Consider the following 22386-nt stretch of genomic DNA (forward strand, 5'->3'; position numbering starts at 1 on the left):
CCATTAAGTTACTGTATATTGTTCTTAGTAATGTGCTGTACACCATGCCAGCAAGAAACTTACTCTTATATACATATTGTAAGTTTATGTGGGACAATAACTTCAACAGTCCCAATTTTAATTGAAAATAAAAACACATTTTACATGAAATGTATATAAATGTGAATTAATTTTAGAGATCGGTTGCATGCGTTTTTCATAAATTCACAGTATGCCCACCTCTTCAGACACTACAACACCACTGCTTGAGTAAATCCATGGTAAAATAATACATATTTAAAGGTGAAATTTCTTATTTCTTATAATTGTGTGTAATTGTTGTTAATAAGTAATTTAAAAAAATGGTTAACCATGGTTTTACTAAAGTAATAGTATTGTAATTGTAACCATGTTTTATTTGTTTTATTTTTGTGCTGAACCCACTGTTTTACTACAGTAATATTGTAGTAGTAACCATGGTTAATTGCGTAGTAACTATGGTTTAACTAAATACCATGGTTAAACTAGTTCATGTTTGTAAGGGTAAACAAAACAGAAGTCTAATAATTTCCTGCTTAGGTTAAAAAAAAAAATGACTTGAAAATATGTTTTTTAAAAAACCAATTTTATCACATGAAATCGAAACATAAAATAATAATAATAATAGAAGTATCGACGATGACTTGAAATGATTGGTATGGGATCGAAAATAAAATCAGTGGTCTCGCCCATCCCTAGAGGACTGGCTTGTCATATAGGAACTTTGAGAAATATATCCCTCACACAACATATCAATATCGGAATAATGTGTATTTAGCATACTAAAAACATCATGGATTGTTAGAAGCAAGTAAATGTTGAAATATGCGGCCACAGGCAAATATATGGCTTTTGACAAATTTACTGCGCAACTTCACTAAGACTTACGGTGCAACAACCAGGAAGTCATGTACTACAGCACACATTTATGAAACGCAAACGTTTAACTAGAAGTTGTCCTCGAAATTGTCTTTTAAATAAACCCCACGAAAATAATTAAAACATTAGTAATTGTATAATGTAAAAATACTGAATATTATTGTTATAAAAGTCTGTAGTAAACTGTGTAGGACTGGAGAACCTCTGATTCAGCACATTATCTTGTATGTGGTTAAATGAAATCAAGCTAATTTCTATTTTTTTACATAAACTACCAAGCAACTTCACAGCACCATGGTCCTTGAGAAACGGTGTCTCGTTTCGCTGTATATGGTTGAAACAACAATATACAACACTTAATATCTGTAATGAATTACAGCAAACAAGCCTTCGTTATATTAAGTTACTCAAGTCTATTTTTAACCAGCATAAGAAGTCTCCGTAGAGACCGTCAAAAATTGCCAGAGCCGACTATATTTCAAGTCGTCTCGGCGGGGTATTGGGTAAAGTTTTCAATTAGCAATAATCGCGCCTCGGATAAACCTCATAGGCTACGATACTGCCACTGCGCAAAGCTAAAGATTTACTAGCCAGAGAGAGAAAGTCACCAAACACCACACGAGTTTCCTAAACGGTGCCGTAATTTATTAATCTCTGTCACGTAGATAATATCACTGCTGAGGTGGGAGAGTGTTGGAAATACGGTAGTAAAAGTATTTCTCGAAATAAACGTGTGTTTAAATAGATTTTTTAATCGAAATATAGGATATGGGTAACTTCCAGCAGTGCATGCTGGGAAATGAAGCATGCGGCCTATCAAGCACACTAAAAGATAAGTGCCTCCAGAATCCCTCAAAGTGTGACTTTGACACAATCACACACACACATAGAAAATATAGATGCATACGAGTGAAAACAAAAGTCATGTTTCTCTGATTAAACTCTAGTGCCAGTTTAACAAAGTGATACAATGTTTGTTTCTTTACCACGCATCCCGCATTTTAATGTCGTAACTGCAACTGGCCACTAGAGGGTAGTAATTCCCCACTTTTATAAAAAAACAAAATACTTCTTCAATTTGCGAGCTAAACGTTGATAAACCGCTTAATATTCTGCATAAAGTGTAATGTTATAAATAATAAATGGCGTTTAAATGCGGATAAAACATCTGAATCGTTTGAGAAATAAGATGGATCAACAGATCCGTTCCTGAAGCTTCATAAGCTAATTAGCAATCACGCATCTAAACATGTGTTTAAAATGCATTTTATAATTGTAGTTTTTTTATCATCATATAGAGGAATGCTTATAATAATTTTTTTAAATAGGATGTCATAACTTGAGTCAAAGTACCCAGCCAACTTTGGTCAATGCATCGAACTCACTAAACAGTTGATTAATTGTACCTGAAATACAACATGCTGCAAATAACTTGTAAACAATCGTGTGATATTTACCTGGCTCTCGTATAAGATGGTTATTATCATGTTTTAAAGCCAATTAGCAGCATACTCTGTCATCCGAATGTCCTTGCTAATTACTGTTCGGTCTCATCAAGAATGAAATGCACAATAAATGTCTGTAACATCTACACTTGTAGTTCCAACAGTACACCACTAGATCACCATCAATATCTGCAGTTTCACCATCTTACCACTAGAGGACACCATCAATATCTGCATTTTCACCATCTTACCACTAGAGGACACCATCAATATCTGCAGTTTCACCATCTTACCTCTAGAGGACGCCATCAATATCTGCAGTTTCATCATCTTACCACTAGAGGACACCATTGACAGCACTTTCGCGAGCTCGCCACCAGATGGCATAATCATCAACATTCTACCGGTATTAATCAGCCTCCGAAGAGCACTTCGAAGTGAAAGCACACGTGATAGTCATGCTGGAAGCACGCTTCAAACTGAATTTCCAATAAAAACGAATGAAATTCATTTTAAATTCAAATTATTGTTATTTTGGAGACCCACAACTTTCAGCCCTCCAATGCTCTCACAGTGGATGGTAAAGACTTCGAAGGTAACAAACAGGACGATGGTCACTTCTGAATGGTGGCGTCCCATGTTTTATTAAAGGGATAGTTCACCCCAAAATTAAAATTCTCTCTTAATTTACTAACCCTCATGCAATGCCAGATGTGTATGACTTTCTTACTTCTGTTGAACACAAACAAAGATTTTTAGAAGAATATTTCAGCATTGTAGGTTCATATAATGCAAGTGAATGTTGGCCAGAACTTTAAAGGTCCAAAAATTACACAAAGGCAGCATAGAAGTAATCCATAAGACTCCAGTGACTGAAGAAATATTATAGGTGTGGATGTGAAACAGATCAATATTTCAGTTCTTTTTTTACTCAAAATTCTCCTCTCTGCCCAGTAGGTGGCATTATGCACACAGAATTTAAATTGCCAAAAGCAAAAGAAGAAGAATGTAAAAGTGAAAGTGGAGATTTATAGTAAAAAGGACTTATTGATCTGTTTCTCACCCACACCTATCATATTGCTTCTTAAGGCATGGATTTAAAAATTGCATTACTTATTTTGAACCTTAAAAGTTCTGGCCACCATTCACTTGCATTGTATGGACCTACAGAGCTGAGATATTCTTCTAAAATAAGGAGAAAAAAGTCATACACATCTGGGATGGCATGAGGCTGAGTAAATTATGAGAGAATTTTCCTTTTTGGGTGAACTAGCCCTTTAAACTATAATAACAGAGAAGAGGCAACTGCTTTATTAAGCACATAAGACACTTTTGATTACAATTCCACTAAAAGTCGTTTGATTTGTTTTATTTATTAAACAAATGGAAAAAATAACAGAACATAGACATTAGTTTCCAAAACATTTTGTGAGAAAAACAAAAGTGGGTTACGAGTGCATGTTACATACACATAAGATAATTGAATAGTTTATTTACTTTGTTAAGAATTGGTTTGTGGGAATGTTTGCAGTTAAATAATTTTCATAACATGAATTATGTGGAACATGAACATTTTACAATATAAAGTGACACCCATAAACTTTCACTGAGCAACATCGGTCAGGCTTGAGACCCTAATAGGTGGGGCTGTATAAAATCACAAACTTTCACACAAGGAAAACATCTGTTATCATGCCAAAATATAAACAATATCTAGTGTTGCTCCATCATACATATCAGAATGGAACAGAAGAGAAAACTGGAGAGGGCATGACAAGCACTAGTGAGGTGGCTTAAGAAAAGACATGTGAAAAGAGCTAAACAAAGGTGACAGGCCTCATGTCATGTAATGTGTTGTAATAATGTTAAGTTTTGCCCTCCTTCTGGGGTCAGGAACTGAACCTTGGGAATGGCAAGTGTCGAATTGTTGCGGCGGATGGAGTTTCCCTTGCGCATGGAGTTGTTGCGTCGCATAGAGTTCCTCTTGCGCAGAGAGTTCTGGTGGGACAACTCACTCTTCTGGAGCGTCTGTATCAGAATGGAGGGCTTCTCATCCAGCTCACGGGCACTACAGTGCGGGGTGGCCACCTTGACCGTGTTTCCGAACTTTGAATAGTCCACAGAGTACAAACCTTCTTCCTCGGTCACTATAGGCACAAAACGGTGGCCCCATTGGATCTCTTCTGACACATATGAGGTGCGAGCCTGAGTGGTGATACCTGTGGTCTCCACCACGCCTTCCAGTATTACAATCACCTCTAGGTCACTACACTGTAACTCCATAGCCGAGAGGTCATATAGAGGACTGTCCTTATCAATTACATGACATATGATCAGTGGGGCCAACAGGAAAATGCTGTTGCTGGCCATGGCACTTTCAGTCTGAACATCGATTTGGTGGATGGGTATGACCTCTCCCTCCGGCGTGGTGGTTTTCCGGACTACCTGAAGGCGCACAACAGCATTGATGATCATGCTTTTGCGCAGGTCCCCAACTCGGATCATGAAGCACAGGCGGTTGTTGCGCACGGCGATGACGGCCTGGCGGCTGAAGATGAGAGTCTCAGCACGACGGTGGGACTGGGCTGTTTTCATGAAGATACAGCCCAGCATTATGGCATTAATAATAAGGCCTGCAATGTTCTGTAATATGAGGACTGTTATGGCTGTGGGACACTGTTCTGTGATCATGCGACCCCCAAAACCTATGGTCACCTGCACCTCGATGGAGAAGAGGAAGGCAGAGGTGAAAGACCTGGAAGTGAAGGACAGAAGGACAGGTGTTGTTACGAGGCAAAAAATAGTGTCATTAGTTTTCACAAATGTGGTTCTGAATAATTATACTTGATTTACTACATTAATATTATTTTACTCTAATGACAGGCATAGTTTTGAACTGTAAGAACTAATGTGTAAATTCAAAATCAATATTTTTGGATATAATATTTTACAGATACTATTTTAATCAATTATTTTGGCTGTAGTACAATCATTTATTTTTTGCCAACATATTATCTTTATAATATCATACCATCTATACATATAACACAGTCAAATTGAGTCTTTATACATGAAAATTTAAAGCTGCCTTTATATTTTTGGAAGGAGTGTCCCTTGCAAGAATATCATGATATTTGTGGGTCCATGGGACCGAAAACCTCCTGTATTAGGCTATTATTATATAGCTTGCTTATTTTTATTCTTTTTATATAGTTTAAATTGATGAGCTTGCACTGTCAACAAGTATGACTTGTAGCCTATTGTACATTTGACAAATAATTTAATTGTAAGCTGTTTTCTATTAGATTTCTCTATACTACTTTATAGTGTGTATGTATGTATGTATATACATATATATATATAGAGAGAGAGAGAGAGAGAGTTCCTTATAATTTTTCTATAACTTATTTTAATCTTAGATTGAATTGATTCTTTTGCAGAATACAAATTAATTTGTCAATAATTATGTTGTATTTTAAATATGACAACTTTATATAACTTTAGTAAAAAAAAAGAAAACTATTTAAAATCAACTTAATCTTATTTAATTTCTTTATTTTTAATGTATTTATTTAAATATTATCTATTTATTTTATTATTTATTTATTTACATGACAAATATGCCGGTGTCTGGTGTATTTGTACAATCCGAGCTGTTATTTATTTATGTATTTATTTTTTGGTTATGATAGATATATTGCTGGACAGACATTGAGCAGTTATATTTATTAGTCATCTACTTCAACATACATAATATTGAATGATCAATCATTACGCAAAATATTGTTTTATATCACTGAGTCAAACTGCACACATTAGGTTACACAAAAAAAAAAAAAAAAAAAAAATTAAGGTTAAAATTAAAATTTTATTTGCATTTTTAGTAAAAAAAAAAAACCGACCTCTCATACTCACTTGACATTCGTGACACATTGCACTTCGCCGGGTATACGGTTGGGGTTCAGATCCCCGTGCGCAAAAGCCACGAGCCACCAGCCCATAGCGAAGAGCAGCCAGCTGCACAGGAACGTCATGGTGAAGATGACTAGCGTGAAACGCCATTTGAGATCCACCAGAGTCGTGAACACGTCCTGCAGGAATCTGCCTTGTTCGCGGATGTTCTTGTGCGCCAGGTTGCACGCGCCGCTCTTGGCGATGAAGCGCGCTTTGTTCACGCGATCCCTGAACACGGGTTTGCGTGGAATCCGCGACACGAGCACCGGGAGCGTGAAATCTTCTGGTATAATGCTTTTTCTTGCCAACATTATTTGGGCAGGTCACTGTAGACGTTCAAGAAAAATACCTCTCCAAAAGTCCACAACGAGTGTCAAAAGCGCGACTCCCGTTTAATACCCATCCTGCATCTTTCCTCCAACTCTGTTGAAGTAGGAAAACAAAGGGATGTTAATCTATCAGGCTGTAATCTATATGTTCTAACGTGTTTGATACAATTTCGAAAGAGCAGAACACACTCCACGTACCGCCTAAAGTAGTTTAAAAAGTATCTTTATGATGAATCCAGTAATCCCGCTGCAGTCTTGACGCACATGGGCGGTACATCACTTGTCCTGTTGGCAATGAGAAACCCACACACTGGAGAGGAGTCTTTTAAGACTCATTTTATAGATTAAATTAATTATATCCGCCCTTTTAGATTGATAATGAAACAACTAAATATCATATGAACAGGTAGCCAACACCTGTTCCCAAATAATTGCAGGTCTTCAAGAAGTTTTTACATTTAAAATGAAAAATATACTTTTGAATGTGCATCTGTTGTCAGATGTGCAGTGTAATGTGAATACTTGGGAAAAAGATTCTTCTGATCTAGTGAGGTGATTACATGTTTCATGAATAATAATAAACATGAACATAAGGGGTCACTGTTTAGCAAACTATTTTCCTCAAGGTGTTCTCGGTAGACTCTTAATCTTCATACAGTGCCTTGCGAAAGTATTGGGCCCCCTTGAACTTTTCGACCTTTTGCCACATTTCAGGCTTCAAACATAAAGATATAAAACTGTAATTTTTTGTGAAGAATCAACAACAAGTGGGACACAATCATGAAGTGGAACGAAATTTATTGGATATTTCAAACTTTTTAACAAATAAAAAACTGAAAAATTGGGTGCAAAATTATTCAGCCCCTTAAGTTAATACTTTGTAGCGCCACCTTTTGCTGCGATTACAGCTGTAAGTTGCTTGGGGTATGTCTCTATCAGTTTTGCACATCGAGAGACTGAAATTTTTGCCCATTCCTCCTTGCAAAACAGCTCGAGCTCAGTGAGGTTGGATGGAGAGCGTTTGTGAACAGCAGTTTTCAGTTCTTTCCACAGATTCTCGATTGGATTCAGGTCTGGACTTTGACTTGGCCATTCTAACACCTGGATATGTTTATTTGTGAACCATTCCATTGTAGATTTTGCTTTATGTTTTGGATCATTGTCTTGTTGGAAGACAAATCTACGTCCCAGTCTCAGGTCTTTTGCAGACTCCATCAGGTTTTCTTCCAGAATGGTCCTGTATTTGGCTCCATCCATCTTCCCATCAATTTTAACCATCTTCCCTGTCCCTGCTGAAGAAAAGCAGGCCCAAACCATGATGCTGCCACCACCATGTTTGACAGTGGGGATGGTGTGTTCAGGGTGATGAGCTGTGTTGCTTTTACGCCAAACATAACGTTTTGCATTGTTGCCAAAAAGTTCGATTTTGGTTTCATCTGACCAGAGCACCTTCTTCCACATGTTTGGTGTGTCTCCAGGTGGTTTGTGGCAAACTTTAAACGACACTTTTTATGGATATCTTTAAGAAATGGCTTTCTTCTTGCCATTCTTCCATAAAGGCCAGATTTGTGCAGTATACGACTGATTGTTGTCCTATGGACAGAGTCTCCCACCTCAGCTGTAGATCTCTGCAGTTCATCCAGAGTGATCATGGGCCTCTTGGCTGCATCTCTGATCAGTCCTCTCCTTGTATGAGCTGAAAGTTTAGAGGGACGGCCGGGTCTTGGTAGATTTGCAGTGGTCTGATACTCCTTCCATTTCAATATTATCGCTTGCACAGTGCTCCTTGTGATGTTTAAAGCTTGGGAAATCTTTCTGTATCCAAATCCGGCTTTAAACTTCTCCACAACAGAATCTCGGACCTGCCTGGTGTGTTCCTTGTTCTTCATGATGCTCTCTGTGCTTTAAACGGACCTCTGAGACTATCACAGAGCAGGTGCATTTATACGGAGACTTGATTACACACAGGTGGATTCTATTTATCATCATTAGTCATTTAGGTCAACATTGGATCATTCAGAGATCCTCACTGAATTTCTGGAGAGAATTTGCTGCACTGAAAGTAAAGGGGCTGAATAATTTTGCACGTCCAATTTTTCAGTTTTTTATTTGTTGAAAAAGTTTGAAATATCCAATAAATTTCGTTCCACTTCATGATTGTGTCCCACTTGTTGTTGATTCTTCACAAAAAATTACAGTTTTATATCTTTATGTTTGAAGCCTGAAATGTGGCAAAAGGTCGAAAAGTTCAAGGGGGCCGAATACTTTCGCAAGGCACTGTATGTCTGAAAGACTCAAAAAGGGACAGATATGACCACCCATTGCTTGGCTATCATAAATATGCTGAGTTTTAAGCTTTATTGTTGCATATTTTCTCCATGATTTCAAGGCTTTACTCGACTGTAAAGCACCACTGTTACATTTACAGTCTATGAATTATTAAAAAAAATTATCAGTGTTGAGTGTAATCTGATTAAAATGTAATTAGTTACTGTAATGTAAGTTTATTGTAACTCATTACTTTTTAAATGTGTGTAATCAGGTTACATTTACTGACTTTCATTGAAGTTATTTACTTTTAGTGCATTATTTGGGTCACACATATTTTTTTAAATATTATTATTAATGTAGAATACATTTAAAACATGAATTATGTTCATATGAACGACCGTTTGTGATTCTGTGACAGTTAAAGACCCACTGAGTCAACATAAGGTAGAAACGTGGGGTGCTAAGTGTATAACTTGAGTACTACATTGAGCAAGAAGGAAATATAAAACATTTTGTGCATTTTTGATCAGAAAAACAAAAAGTTTCTGTGAAAAGTATTTAGAAAGTAACTTTAAAGTAATTAGTAATGCAATTACTTTTTCCATGAAGCCACGAGCAGTAAATTCTGATTACAATTGTAGAAAAGTATCGAGTCATTTGTAATGGATAACTTTTTTTGAATAACGTACCCAACACTGAAAATGAGATAAACACACAAAGCTATTTTTTTATTTTATGTCACATGTAAAAAAGCTAGGCACACTGTACAATGCTCTGTTAAATGCGTATGGAACAAATGCCATATTAATTACATATGTACATTTTAAAACAGTCCATCGTGATGTGCAAATTCCTGAAATGTATTATGCATTAAACTGTGATTAACTAAAGTGTTCTTTAATATGACAGGTTGAAATGTGCCGCAGTTGGCTTGCAGTTAAGTTTGACGTTCTGTACTCTTCTGTTTACACATCATCAGAGGGTGTTAAGTGTGTCGGCAACAGTTTTACGCACGTGTTTGAATTCACAAGTTACTGGAAAATCACTACCCATGTGTGACATCACAGCTCACCGCAATATTCACAGTCACTGTGTCCAATGAACAATGATTTCCCACAGTGATACTAACAGTTTACGTCCAACAGAGCAATCCATTATTTTACTACTCACTTACTACAACATATGGCTGGGATCATTCTTGGCAGTGACTTTTCCAGAAAGCATAGTGTTAAAATAAAGAAAGCCAAAGGTTAACAGTAAAAGGGATGGCAGGGTAAAGACTGACGCTCCATTTAAGGAAGATGAGATAAACAGGGGTGGTTATGTGTATAATATATCGCTTGGCTGTCCAGACACTGCAGACTAGTTTTTACATCACCATGATAAAACGTCACAGAATATGACGAGAGAAGACTCGCACAGGGGGTTTGAAATAATATTTAACCTGTACTCACAGTATCTTGAAATGTAGACAATTTAGTACTAGATTCTGCAGAGAAAGCCATACATAAACTTAGAATGTGACCACACATTTACGGTTCTGCAGTTATTTAATTATTGGGTAAATCTGATGTGAAGAAATGTTTAGGGGATATTTCAACACCAAACCAAAAGATAAAATAAAGAAAATGAAGAATTGCATGAAGAAAATGAAAGAAATATTCCAGGTTCAATACAAGTTAAGCTCAATCCACAGTATTTGTGGCATAATGATGATCACCTCAAAAAATAATTTTGACATCCCTCGTTTATTAAAAAAAAGCTACAATTTTGGTTACAGTGAGGCACTTACAATGGAAGTGAATGGGGGCCCATCCGTAAACATTAAAATACTCACTGTTTCAAAGGTATAATCACAAGAACAAAACAAAGTGCTTGTTAACACAATGTTTGTGTCATTAAATCACTTATTAACCTTTGTTATGTAAAGATAGAACCAATTCTACAACTTCATTGGCATGATGACATAATGGCATAAAACCCTCAAACGACCATAAAAACACAATTTAAACTTTACAGATAAAATAATGCACCAGTTTTAACAGAAGTGCTTTTATAAAATGATAAACCACACATTTCTGCATTTAAACCCTCCAAACATTGGCCCCATTCACTTCCATTGTGAGTGTCTCACTGTAACTTCGATTTTTGCTTCGAAAATGTTTTTGTGGTAATCAACATTATGCCACAAATGCTTTTGATTTAGAGACTTGTACTGAACCTGGAATATTCTTTTAAGCCTATATTTAGGAACTAAGATTATTTTGCATTATCAATTTGACAATTAAGCAAATTTTCCCACAATTTCTTATTACTGTAATACAGTAAATAAAATTATCCTGACTAGACACAAAAATACTTAAAATTAGCTTAAATTAAATTATCTAAAACAAATATGATGTATACTTACAGTACAATTGTACTTTCTCTTTTGAAGTACAACTTTCTCTTTTGATTTTGGGATGATATAACCTGGACAATTCTTGACAGAGTTTGTGAGATCCATGTAAAAATTTAGAAGTTTTAAAAATAAAAATAAAATATGACCAAACCAACAGATAGAGAGATGGCCATTGATTGTGCAAGACAAAGTTAGACACCACTTCTGGTTAAGTATTTTGATAAAAGGTATACAATAAAAAATTACTTTCATATATACGTAGAGTGTGTGAATAACAAATAAGGGTGTATTTGGTGGACATTGTGCCACTCCCCAGAAAGTGCAGAGAGTGCAGGCTTTGGGGAGCCAGCTATATTTGTCCTCCTTCCATAAAACTGTATCAGCAATGCACTTCAGACAGACAGAGAAGAGTTTCAGGCCTCCGAAGGGCAGATATACTCTGTACAGTGTTGTACTAATGAAATCACAGTAGATATACAGTATGCTTCTTGCTTACATTATGTTTCAGAGTACGTGACATAAAAAAAAGAGCGCAAGGTAACAAAATGCTTTAAAAAAATGAAGAATCTTATACTGTGCTTAGGTTTACTATAAAACGGTAACAGTTTAAATGAGCTGGTTCTTCAATCAGTTCATCTGTAGGTCAGTCCTTTCCAATGCTTGTGCCGATGCACAGGCAAAAGTGGCTGCTGTGTTTCTATAAGGCCAAAAGTGGTATAACAGGTGATGGAGATAAGTGACTCTACATGTCAGCTTTAACAAAGGATGCAAACAGGCCATCCTCTTGTTCCATGAGAATCTCTGGTTTTCCACTCTCCATGATGCTCCCTCTCTTCATCACAACAACTAGATCAGCTGTCAGGATAGTGTGGACACGATGCTGTGGAAAACAGGCACAATCAAGTAGATGTTCAAAGATGTGCATGACTATCAAAACAACACATCAGCATATAAAGCTGTTGAGTTTATAGTGGAGGATGCAATTTAACTGTACAGCGCTATTATATATCTGGCTCAAATCACTTCAGGATTCTGTAATCCGAGTAAAACATCAAGATGCTGTTTACAACAATTAAAACAGATTGGGAAATACTACATGGATTTTCTCATCCATTTTGAGAACAAAAACAGTAGCAGGTGCAGCCATCTGAGGTCTGAAATTGCTTTGACCAATCTATCATTAACACATCTGGCTACTTTCCTGACAGAGATTAAACAAAGAATTATTGCATATTGAAAGATAATTATACATTAAATGTTTATTAAGTTATTTTTAAGCTTTGATGCTCAAATGGGCTGAAAATAACAATGATCTTGCTTAAAAATTGGTAAATCTCACGAAAACTATCAAGAACATGTCATGATCATGCAGTATTTCACCCCAAAATCTAAAGTTTATATTTTGTTTTAAGAAAATCTAAACTAAATTTATATATATATATATATATATATATATATATATATATATATATATATATATATATATATATATATATATATATGTATATATACACACACACCGATCAGCCACAACATTAAAACCACCTGCCAAATATTGTGTAGGTCCCCCTCGTGCTGCCAAAACAGCTCCAACCCACATCTCAGAATAGCATTCTGAGATACTATACTTCTCACCACAATTTTACAGAGCAGTTATCTGAGTTACCACACACTTTGTCAGTTCGAACTAGTCTGGCTATTCTCTGTTGACCTCTCTCATCAACAAGGCTTTTCCGTTCACAGAACTGCCCCTCACTGGATGCTTTTTGGCACCATTCTGAGTAAATTCAAGAGACTGCCAGATGGGCTGTTTTGAGTATTTCTGTAACTGCTGATCTCCTGGGATTTTCACAAACAACAGTCTCTAGAATTTACTCAGAGTGGTGCCAAAAACAAAAACATCCAGTGAGCATCAGTTTTGTGGACAGAAATGCCTTGTTGATGAGAGAGGTCAACAGAGAATGGCCAGACTGGTTCAAACTGATCAGTCTACAGTAACTCTGTACAATTGTCATGAGAATAATATAATGTCAGAAAGCTATTCTGAGATGTGGGTTGGCGCTGTTTTGGTGGCATGATGGGGACCTACACAATATTAGGCTGGTGGTTTTAAGGTTGATTTGCGCTGTAATGATTTAATTATGTAAGAAGAAAGAAATCACTGAACAGTTGAATTCCACCTTCGGTTTGCCTCGGAGTTCTGTTGGTGTTTATTTTGTGAAAATTATCATCTTCCTTCTCATTATCCAGCTTATTACAAGACTACTTGCCAAATAAATAAATAAATGGACATGAAACATTTATTTAAGTTGAAATAATTTTAATATGTAGGAAAGATAACTTGAAATACCCGGATGACTAGTCTGACATGTAATAATCCATGGATGTGCGGTAATTATTTAGAAATATTAGACCGCTAGATAGCTCCATTGACCAATCAGAATAGAGTATATCAGAGACTGGTGTAATAAGCAATTTTATTACACTAAAATCATGTAAACAGCCATATTGTTTACATCTTGACTATACTTTTGAAACAGTGAGTATTTTATGGATTGGCCCCATTCGTTTCTATTGAAAGTACCTCATCATAACCAAGATTTTTGCTTTTTTTATAGACAAGGAGGGACATGTGGAAATTAATTTTATTGGTAATCAACAGACTGATGCAAATGCTGTCGATTGAGCTTAACTTGTATTGAATTTCTAATGAGAATCTCCACAAGGAGAATAATGGGAGTTGCCAATGAACTCAAAAAGGTAATGAGAATTTGGGGAGGAAATGTGCTTAATTGTCATGATGATAATAATACACAATGCAAAAAAACCTAAATGGTTCTGAAAACAATCTTCATTTTTTTTTTCTTGCAAAATACAGTACCATTTTTGAGGCGTATTTGTGGCATATGTTTTTGTAAAATTCACACAAACAGTGTTATTGACAGTGACCTAAAAACTTTCTAAATGGCACAGACAGGAAACTCACAGTTACCAACCAATGTGTTATGGCGTAGGCAACTAGGGGCTGAGCCAGAGCACCCCTACTTGTACGTCCGCACTAAGATGCTGAAGAGACTGTCCTCCTGCATCAAGAGATTAGCAGCGCTGTCGCACTCTACCAGAGTCCCAGAGGAGAACACCAGCACCTGCTCCGCCTCCACGATAGAGGAAACCAGGTGCTGTGTTACGGAGGAACAGAGACGGGCAGAAAGGGAAAGAGGGGAGGGAAAGGAACAGACAGAAGGATAGAGAAAAAATAAAGGTGTAATTAGGAAAATTAGTGGTAAAGGGCAGGAAACAGGCAAGCAGACAAAGACCATGCATTTATTCAGAGCTAAATCTTGTTCTGTGGCACTTAAAACCATTTTTAAACTGATTTTTATATTAGTTGTGCTTTAAGTGACACAAACAGTGGCAGAAAGGCCAGAGTATCCATGACTCTGAATAACATTGACAGTGTAATGTACAAACATCTGATGAGAGTGTAGTTGGCTGCAGGCTTATAATACAGATATGAGCCAATGTGTTAATGCCAAGAAATGTATAGTACACTGATTGTCTGCAGATTTTGACAGTTGTGGAGGAAGATGAGAAAGACGAGGAAGAGTGAGAATGTCAAAGCCTGGCAAGCATCTTCCTTCAAAAGGCTACTTTGAGGATGTCTTCAATTTCTATCTCTGTATTTTTAAAAGGTCTGCTAAGATAAGGTTGATAGAAGGTAACTTACAGCAATGGTGACAACCGTCCGATCAGCAAACGCCGTCATCACCACTTTTTGAAGAATATTTTCCTGTTGATTTTGGAACAAAAGCTTTGGTATCTCTCATTTATAGGAATAACAGTTCACATTTGTACCACATATTTGCTAGATATTATCGAAATCACATGTTCTGTCTCAAACAAATCTTAAGCAACTAAATGATGGCTGTGAAGAATGTAAAGCACATTAAATGGACAGCTCACCCAAAAAATCTTATTCTGTCATTTACGCCATCTCATGTTGTTCCAAACCCGTATGACCTGTCTTTCTTTTGTGAAACACAAATGGAGATGTAAGGCAGCATGTTAGCCTCAGTCACCATTCGCTTTCAGTGCATCCTGACTGAGGCCAACCATCTGTCTTGTGATCAATGGAAGAAAGAAAGATGTATGGGTTTGGAAGAACATGACGGTGAAGAAATGTTAATTTTTAATTGTTACCGTGGCCATGTCTATAGAAGCTGTTGCCTCGTCCATAATGAGGATGCTGCTTTTGCGGACAAAGGCCCGGGCTAGACAGAAGAGCTGCCTCTGACCCACACTGAAGTTCTCTCCTCCTTCTGTTACCACAGCATCTGCAGGAAGAGAACCATGCAGCATGATGCTTTACAGCCGTTTACATTTGCAAACATCAAGACAAGCAAAAATCCAGTATTTTATTTCCATAGAGAATGTCCATTTCGGTTCAAAATTATGGGGTGACTGATATGATGACTAAATGTTTGAAATCAATTCTGATAAGGGCTGAACAGTTGGAATGTGTCAGTCTTACCCAGTCCTCCTGGGAGTGCTTTCACCATATTCTTCAATTGTGCAATTTCCAGGGCTTCCCAAAGCCTGTCGTCAGTGCAAGTGCACTCTGGGTCAAGATTTAACCTGTGAAAATGCACGTATAGTACATGTGCAAACAAAAAGGCATTATATGATGTCACAACTTAAAGGGACAGTTCATCCAAAAATGTATGTGCTAAATTCCTGAAATCATATAATAACTTTGTGTGAACAACAGAGAGATATTTAAGTCAATATTAACAGAAAATCTTCCCCTCCACTGTAGCTATCAAACTTAATTCATGTTCGCTACATTCAAATAAGGTGCATCACCGTTTCATGTAATGACATCAAATTTGATATGTTCTCGAGTATCTTGTGAACAATAGTCATTGATGTTTTGACATGGCATATTAGAATGTACCATATTGACTGCCCCAGTCCCCATTCATTTTCAATGTATGGAAAAGAGCAGCTTGGACTTCTGTAAAATTACTCTTTTCATGATCCATGGAAGAAAGACAAACATCCAAGATTGTAACATCATAAGGGTGAGTATATCATGACATCTACTCCTCTAAATGAGCAAAACACATAGGGGACTGAGTGTTAATGCACCCAATGACCATATCAGGCAATGTTAATGAACTTAGATTCTTCCAACTCACATCCTCTTTTGACACACTGGGAAGTTTTGTGGACCACAGCTTTGTGGACTTGAGTAAAATCAAGAAAAACTGTTCTGGACTGATAACTCACACTCTCTGTACTTCACAGTCAGGCACATTGCTGCATATGCCATATTAGCAAAAGTCTCTTGTGACCAATGATTCTTTAGCCCTGCTTCATATAAACATTGTTATGACAACAACCTGCCCCAAACCAATCCCAGATGACTTCTGATGGTGGTTCAGTTTTATTTTCTTTCTTATCCCTTGGTGGCCTATTTAAACAAACCCCATATGCTCCCTGTCTTCAGAAACAAACATGACACTTAGTATATGTGAGAAGATCAAACAAGCTTAAAGGTGAGGACACTAGTAGCTACATATTGAATATCCAATGAAAGACGTACAGTGCTTATGATTTTCAATATAGTTTGAAAAAGGAGACATCTGGGAATAAAATAACATCACACAAGAATGTATCTTATTCTGAAAATAGCATGATTATGTAATTATATTAGTGTAAATCCCTCTATTTCACCTCTGGAGGGTCTCTGTGTTTATACTGAACTACTGATTTAAAAAGTCATACAGGAAGTGAGTATTTATTGTCCCTGGTCTTGTCTGTTTGGGGCAGTTTAGCCTTAGGTTGTGTGCGTGAATGAATACAGTATGCATATACAGTACATGTGTTTGTTTGTGTATTTGCGTGTGTATCTATGTGTGTGTACCGGATGGAGCCACTAAACAGCACTGGATCCTGTAGGATGATTGACATACGGGATCTCAGAGTTTGTAGTGGAAGCTTGCAGATGTCAATGCCATCAATAATAATCTTTCCTAATGAGACACAAAAGCACAGTAAAACATTAGGAATGTGGCATAAAGTGGGGTCCAAAGGTCTAAGACCACACTGAAAATCTGGGATTAAAATCTTATTTAAACTTTTAAATAAACAGTTTTAGGTTTAAAACAAAAACATTTTGTGATGTAAAATAAATATAAAAAATGTTGGACTAGATATATGTTTTATTTTTAAGTACTATTTTATTTATGTATAACATCTCAAATAAGCACATTTCTGACATGTGACCATTGTAGCTCCATTGTACAAAAGTTCAGATTTCCTTGTATCCACTGAAGCACACAAGATGCTCTTTGAACAAATTATAAAATTATTCTGGCTAACATGGATCTTCAGGAATTATGTCATTAAAGCAATAGGGAGAATATTAAGAAATTCTAAAATTTATTTTATTTTTGCAGTTTACCATTTCACTCAAATTGTTAGGCTGAAAGAAATTAGAGAAATATACAATATATTAATTTTGTAAAGTGGTCTCAGACCCTTTATATATATATAAAAAAACTCAGCAAAACAAGAAATGTTCCTTTTTCAGGACACTGTATTTTATAGATAATTTTGTAAAATTCCAAATAACTTTACAGATCTTTATTGTAAAGAGTTTAAACAATGTTTTCCTTGCTTGTTCAATGAACTATAAACAATTAATTAACATGCACCTGTGCAACAGTCGTTAATACACTAATAGCTTACTGGCTGGACTGAGGGCTTGTAGGCCTGTTGTAAGGCAGGTCCTTAGACAACAACTTTGCCTATGGCCACAAACCCACCTTTGCTGGACCAGACAGGACTGGCAAAAACTGCTCAATGAGTCGCAAGTTTGTTTCACAAGGAGTGATGGTCGGACTCCCGTTTATCGTTGAAGGAATGAGCCTGTACTCTGGAGTGGGATCGATTTTAAGGTGGAGGGTCTGTCATGGTCTGGGGCGGTGTGTCACGGCATCATCGGACTGAGCTTGTTGTCATTGCAGGTAATCTCACCGCTGTGCTTCACAGTGATACCCTCATGTGGTACCCTTCCTGCAGGCTCATCCTGACATGACCCTCCAGCATGACAACGCCACCAGCCAAACTGCTCTTACTGTGCGTGATTTCCTGCAAGACAGGAATGTCAGAGTTCTGCCATGGCCAGTGAAGAGCCCGTATCTCAATCCACCTGTGAGATCGGAGATTGATGTCCCCCCAGAAATGTCTGGGAACTAGCAAGTGCCTTGGTGGAAGAGTGGGGTAACATCTCACAGCAAGAACTGGCAAATCTGGTGCAATCCATGAGGAGGAGATGCACTGCAGACGCCATACCAGATACTGACTGTTACTTTTGATTTTGACACCCCCCCCCCCCCCACCCCCCTTTGTTCAGGGACACATTATTCACTTTCTGTTAGTCACATGTCTGTGAAATTTGCTCAGTTTATGTCTTAGTTGTTGAATATTTATATGTTCATACAAATATTTACACGTGTTAAGTTTGCTGAAAATAAAAGCAGTTGAAAGTGAGAGGACCTTTCTTTTTTTGCTGAGTTTATATACTGTATATATATGTATATAGAAAACCTTTTATATATAGCAAACCTTTTAGTTAAATCTCTAACTAATACAAATAACAATAAATTCTTCATTCAGTGTTTGCTGTTATGAGTATTCAGGTCAGTGTCCAATAACTTTACTTTAATAAACAGTAGTGTTTAGTGGATTACTGCAGAACAAAAACAGCTCTCGAGATTTTCATTTTAGCTTTATATGGACAAAGTGAAGAGAAGGCTGCACACTACTTCCAATCCTAATTTTAAACATCATTCAGCCATACTCATGTGCACAAAAGCAGCATGGTGATTTGGCTAAAGATTTATTTGATCTAAATGAGTCAGAGCATTCAAAGTCAGAATGCTGTATAATATGATAAATCTTAATAAATGACTGAAATTATTTTATATTATTTTATAACTCTGCATGTTTCTATATCTCTCTACAGTCTAAATATGACATCATGGCTGCCTGTCAAAGTGATGGTAACCATAAGTAGAACAGAACAACAACACAGGCAAAAGTAATAAATGTGTCTGGGGTAAGCAGATTCTTCTCAGTCAGCAACAGTTGAAATTATATTTCCATTTTTTCCTTCTTTGGAGAGCAACAAGGGTCAACTTCTACCCAGCGGCAAGCTTGAAGTATATCAGAGCACACATAAGTACTGTGATGCTTAATGAACCAGTTCTCTGGGGAATAATTTGTTATTAAATAGAGATGCCCCACTTACAACCCACTCTTGAGTGAAAGTGATGTTAAGATGATGTGCTGTACCTTCAAAAACATCTACCATATTGAAGAAGGCCAGTGACAGGGAAGACTTTCCACTGCCTGTTCTTCCACAAATGCCCAACTAGATGAAAGAAACAGACAGACAAAAACAGAGGGAGCAACACGTGAGATCTTGATACAGCTAGACATTTTCAGATTGCTTCTGCATAAACATACTCAGGGCTGCGGTTCTACTAAATTACATAATTTAAGGTCACAATCACAATAACAAGCCATAATACTCTGCCGTCATACTCTTGTTACATACGTAGAGTGAACCAGAGCACCTCTTAAAACAAACTAGACTATCAATGATAACCAATGTAAATGTTGAGGAGAAAAAAATATTTTAAAAGATTTTAGGATCAAAACACAAAGAGTTCAGGAAAGATCAACAGAAAGTTTACTTTAAATGCATGCTGGTTAGTATTAAAGCAGAGAAGAACTCTGGTTTGGCAGGGCAATGAGAAAATAAACATATATCTGACAAACCACGGATAAGTGTTACATGTTACAAGTTGGGAGATTCATTTCAGAACTGCCAAATACATATTGTCATCTTTGATTGGATATTATTTGAATGCTAAGTAGGAACTTTATTCATGACGCTTTGGGTGTAATTGATCAGGAACAATTAAGTTACTACCTACATGATGGTTTGAGAGTGATAATATATGGAGCAGTTAACTTCTGATGTGTACCTTCTGTCCAGGGTTGATGTGGGCACTGACATGTTTCAGTACGGGTTTGAGCATGGGGTCATAACGCACACACAAGTCTTGGATCTTTATCTCGCCATGCTGTGGCCAGTTTTCTGGTACCTGTGAGACATCTGAGATCACACCAAAAATGCAGAAGGAGAACAACTGTAAGGTGGCCAGCATATTAATATGAATGTCGTTGTGGGGACAGATCTAGATACAAGTTGCCATAATATATACCAGCATTAATAGATAAAATGTAGCAAAATGAATTGTGTAAGAGGGCAAAGTCTATCAATATCAAAGATATTTTATAATCACTGGTAGATTTTGAATAATAATGGCACACTACCTTAGTTTTTTGTTTATGTTCTGCTTTCCAATATGACAATAGTCTTGGACTTCATACAGAAACCAATTGGCTATACAGAAGCCACAGTCGAATTTTGAGAACGTATTAAATATGGTTTATTTAAAATATAAATAAAATAGCCTTTTCAGGGCAACTGAAATGACAGAGGTTTTCCCCTCATGTGACAAACATACCAGTGTGTGAAAAGTATTATCAGTTTTTTTAACTGCAAATAAATGTGCAGAATTACTATGCTCCAGCTAGTCAACTCTGTGTGTGCATTTCACAGTGATTTAAATCTCAACATTTGCTCTTGCAAGCTGAAGTATTTCAACAGCACACAGTAAATGATCATACACCAATGGCAATAAGAAACACAGAACATTACAAGTGAGTACTTTTCCAAGCTGCAGTTAACATAGCTATAAATGGTTTGGTCCAAAAAGTTTAGGCTCGTGCCTTCTACTATCCAGCCCAGTTTTCCATTATGTCATTGATGAGATGGAATAAGAGCTGTTGTTTTGCAAAAGTTTAATTCAAAGACAACAGGATATTGCTTAATTTTTTTAGAATCTCCTTCAGTGGATTCCCTGTGTTCCTTTTTTTCTCAAGTCATCCCTGCTTCTTCTCCAGAGACAAGTGTTTTGATATGATAAATGCCATTTCAAAATGCTCACAGAGGTTTGTGTCAGGTTACTCTGTCCTTGAATTCCTCCAAGCTTTGAGAAAATGCACATGTACCAGACCTAAGCTCATCCATTCTTCCTACCTATTTAGGGCAAATAAGATGCTCTGGCCAGAAAGCCAGAAAACTGAGTTTTTATCTAGCAACCCTGCTGAAAAAAAAGAAAGAAAAAAAACTTAGACAAGCCTGTGGTGTTTAGCTGGTCCCCCACTCAGACCAAGCTACTGTAGATTGGCTGAACTGTATTGGTGATTTTAGAGGGGTTTTGGGCACTATTCAGCTGAAGAGACCAGCAGAAGAAATGCTTGGCCAGGCTAGAAAACACCTAAACCAGCTTAAACCAGCTAAAACCAGGAAACTAACTTTGGCTGGCTTAAGCTGTTTGTTCAGCAGGGAAGTTAGTGTTGAAATATACATTTAGAGGCTCAATAAATTCAACAATATCTAGAGAACCATAAAAATATCCTGCATTTTAAGGGAAGATGGTATTACCTATGGATCCCTCATAGTTTTCAGACTCAGTGCTCAGGAAGCTGTTGACCTTCTTTACTGCAGCCATCTGGACCTCCAGGTCTGCCAGATTCCTCACCACCCAGTTCAGGTAGTTTGTCACCTTAACACAAAACAGAACATCCACTGTGAGGACAGTAAGTGCATTTAAGTCACAGGGATGTGCCTTGACTTTCCCTAACGTATGATATTAGTTGAATTAAGAAAATGTATATCTCACAGTGAGAGCATATGTAAGACCCAGTCCGATCAGACCAGACTGCGATGTGGTCCAGATAGCTGCCACTGCAGCGGTGAGGACAATAACAGCACCCAGATAATCCTGAAAGGAAAACAAAAATGGAAATGCATAAAAGCTTAAAAATGAACATAAACATGTAGATCTGATACGATCCATCTATTTTCTCAAATATTCTGAAGGAACCCCAGAACAAAATTGCAACATTCATCCTTCCTAACCCATTATGAACAATGACTCTAGAA

The 22386-nt window shown here is 36.9% G+C and overlaps 2 protein-coding genes and 1 non-coding gene across 8 annotated transcripts in view; all 3 read right to left on the reverse strand.

Moving 5' to 3' along the window:
- Positions 1-1333: 1333 nt before the first annotated feature.
- Positions 1334-1474, reverse strand: LOC127637844 (U4 spliceosomal RNA). Its single transcript, XR_007969784.1, has one exon. It is a non-coding gene; the product is annotated as a U4 spliceosomal RNA (small nuclear RNA).
- Positions 1475-3693: 2219 nt separating this feature from the next.
- On the reverse strand, positions 3694-7185 carry LOC127637626 (ATP-sensitive inward rectifier potassium channel 8-like). 2 transcript variants are annotated; one of them, XM_052118784.1, is made up of 3 exons: positions 6824-7185; positions 6258-6719; positions 3694-5097 (listed from the first exon to the last, which is right to left on the reverse strand). In XM_052118784.1, exons 2-3 carry the CDS (start codon positions 6605-6607, stop codon positions 4185-4187), a joined length of 1263 nt encoding a protein of 420 aa, XP_051974744.1. In that variant the 5' UTR covers positions 6608-6719; positions 6824-7185; the 3' UTR covers positions 3694-4184. The 2 variants fall into 2 exon arrangements, with proteins under 2 accessions (XP_051974744.1, XP_051974743.1); XM_052118783.1 differs by having other exon boundaries at positions 6258-7185.
- A 2315-nt stretch (positions 7186-9500) lies between these two features.
- LOC127637457 (ATP-binding cassette sub-family C member 9-like) overlaps positions 9501-22386 on the reverse strand; it is a 43926-nt gene continuing 31040 nt past the window's right edge. For 3 of the 5 annotated variants that reach the window (XM_052118533.1, XM_052118531.1, XM_052118534.1), the window contains 10 exons: positions 22124-22225; positions 21886-22006; positions 20357-20487; positions 19659-19737; positions 17224-17332; positions 15829-15932; positions 15498-15631; positions 15025-15087; positions 14294-14476; positions 12033-12177 (listed from right to left, as the gene is read on the reverse strand). In XM_052118533.1, coding sequence (XP_051974493.1) covers positions 14339-14476; positions 15025-15087; positions 15498-15631; positions 15829-15932; positions 17224-17332; positions 19659-19737; positions 20357-20487; positions 21886-22006; positions 22124-22225 — 981 coding nt within the window. In that variant the 3' untranslated portion in view covers positions 12033-12177; positions 14294-14338. Of the gene's footprint in view, positions 12178-14283; positions 14477-15024; positions 15088-15497; positions 15632-15828; positions 15933-17223; positions 17333-19658; positions 19738-20356; positions 20488-21885; positions 22007-22123; positions 22226-22386 lie in introns of all 5 variants that reach the window. The other 2 variants (XR_007969752.1, XM_052118532.1) reach the window with 2 other exon arrangements.

This window comes from Xyrauchen texanus, chromosome 45 (genome assembly GCF_025860055.1).
Source record: "Xyrauchen texanus isolate HMW12.3.18 chromosome 45, RBS_HiC_50CHRs, whole genome shotgun sequence".
Lineage (NCBI taxonomy): Eukaryota > Metazoa > Chordata > Actinopteri > Cypriniformes > Catostomidae > Xyrauchen > Xyrauchen texanus.

Bases quoted from the DNA above. Each gene is read 5' to 3' on its own strand.
- LOC127637626 (XM_052118784.1), bottom strand. From the start codon at position 6,607: ATGTTGGCAAGAAAAAGCATTATACCAGAAGATTTCACGCTCCCGGTG. The intron at 5,098-6,257 runs GTGAGTATGAGA...CTTCACTTCCAG, and splicing joins CAATGTGTCACGAATGTCAA to GTCTTTCACCTCTGCCTTCC.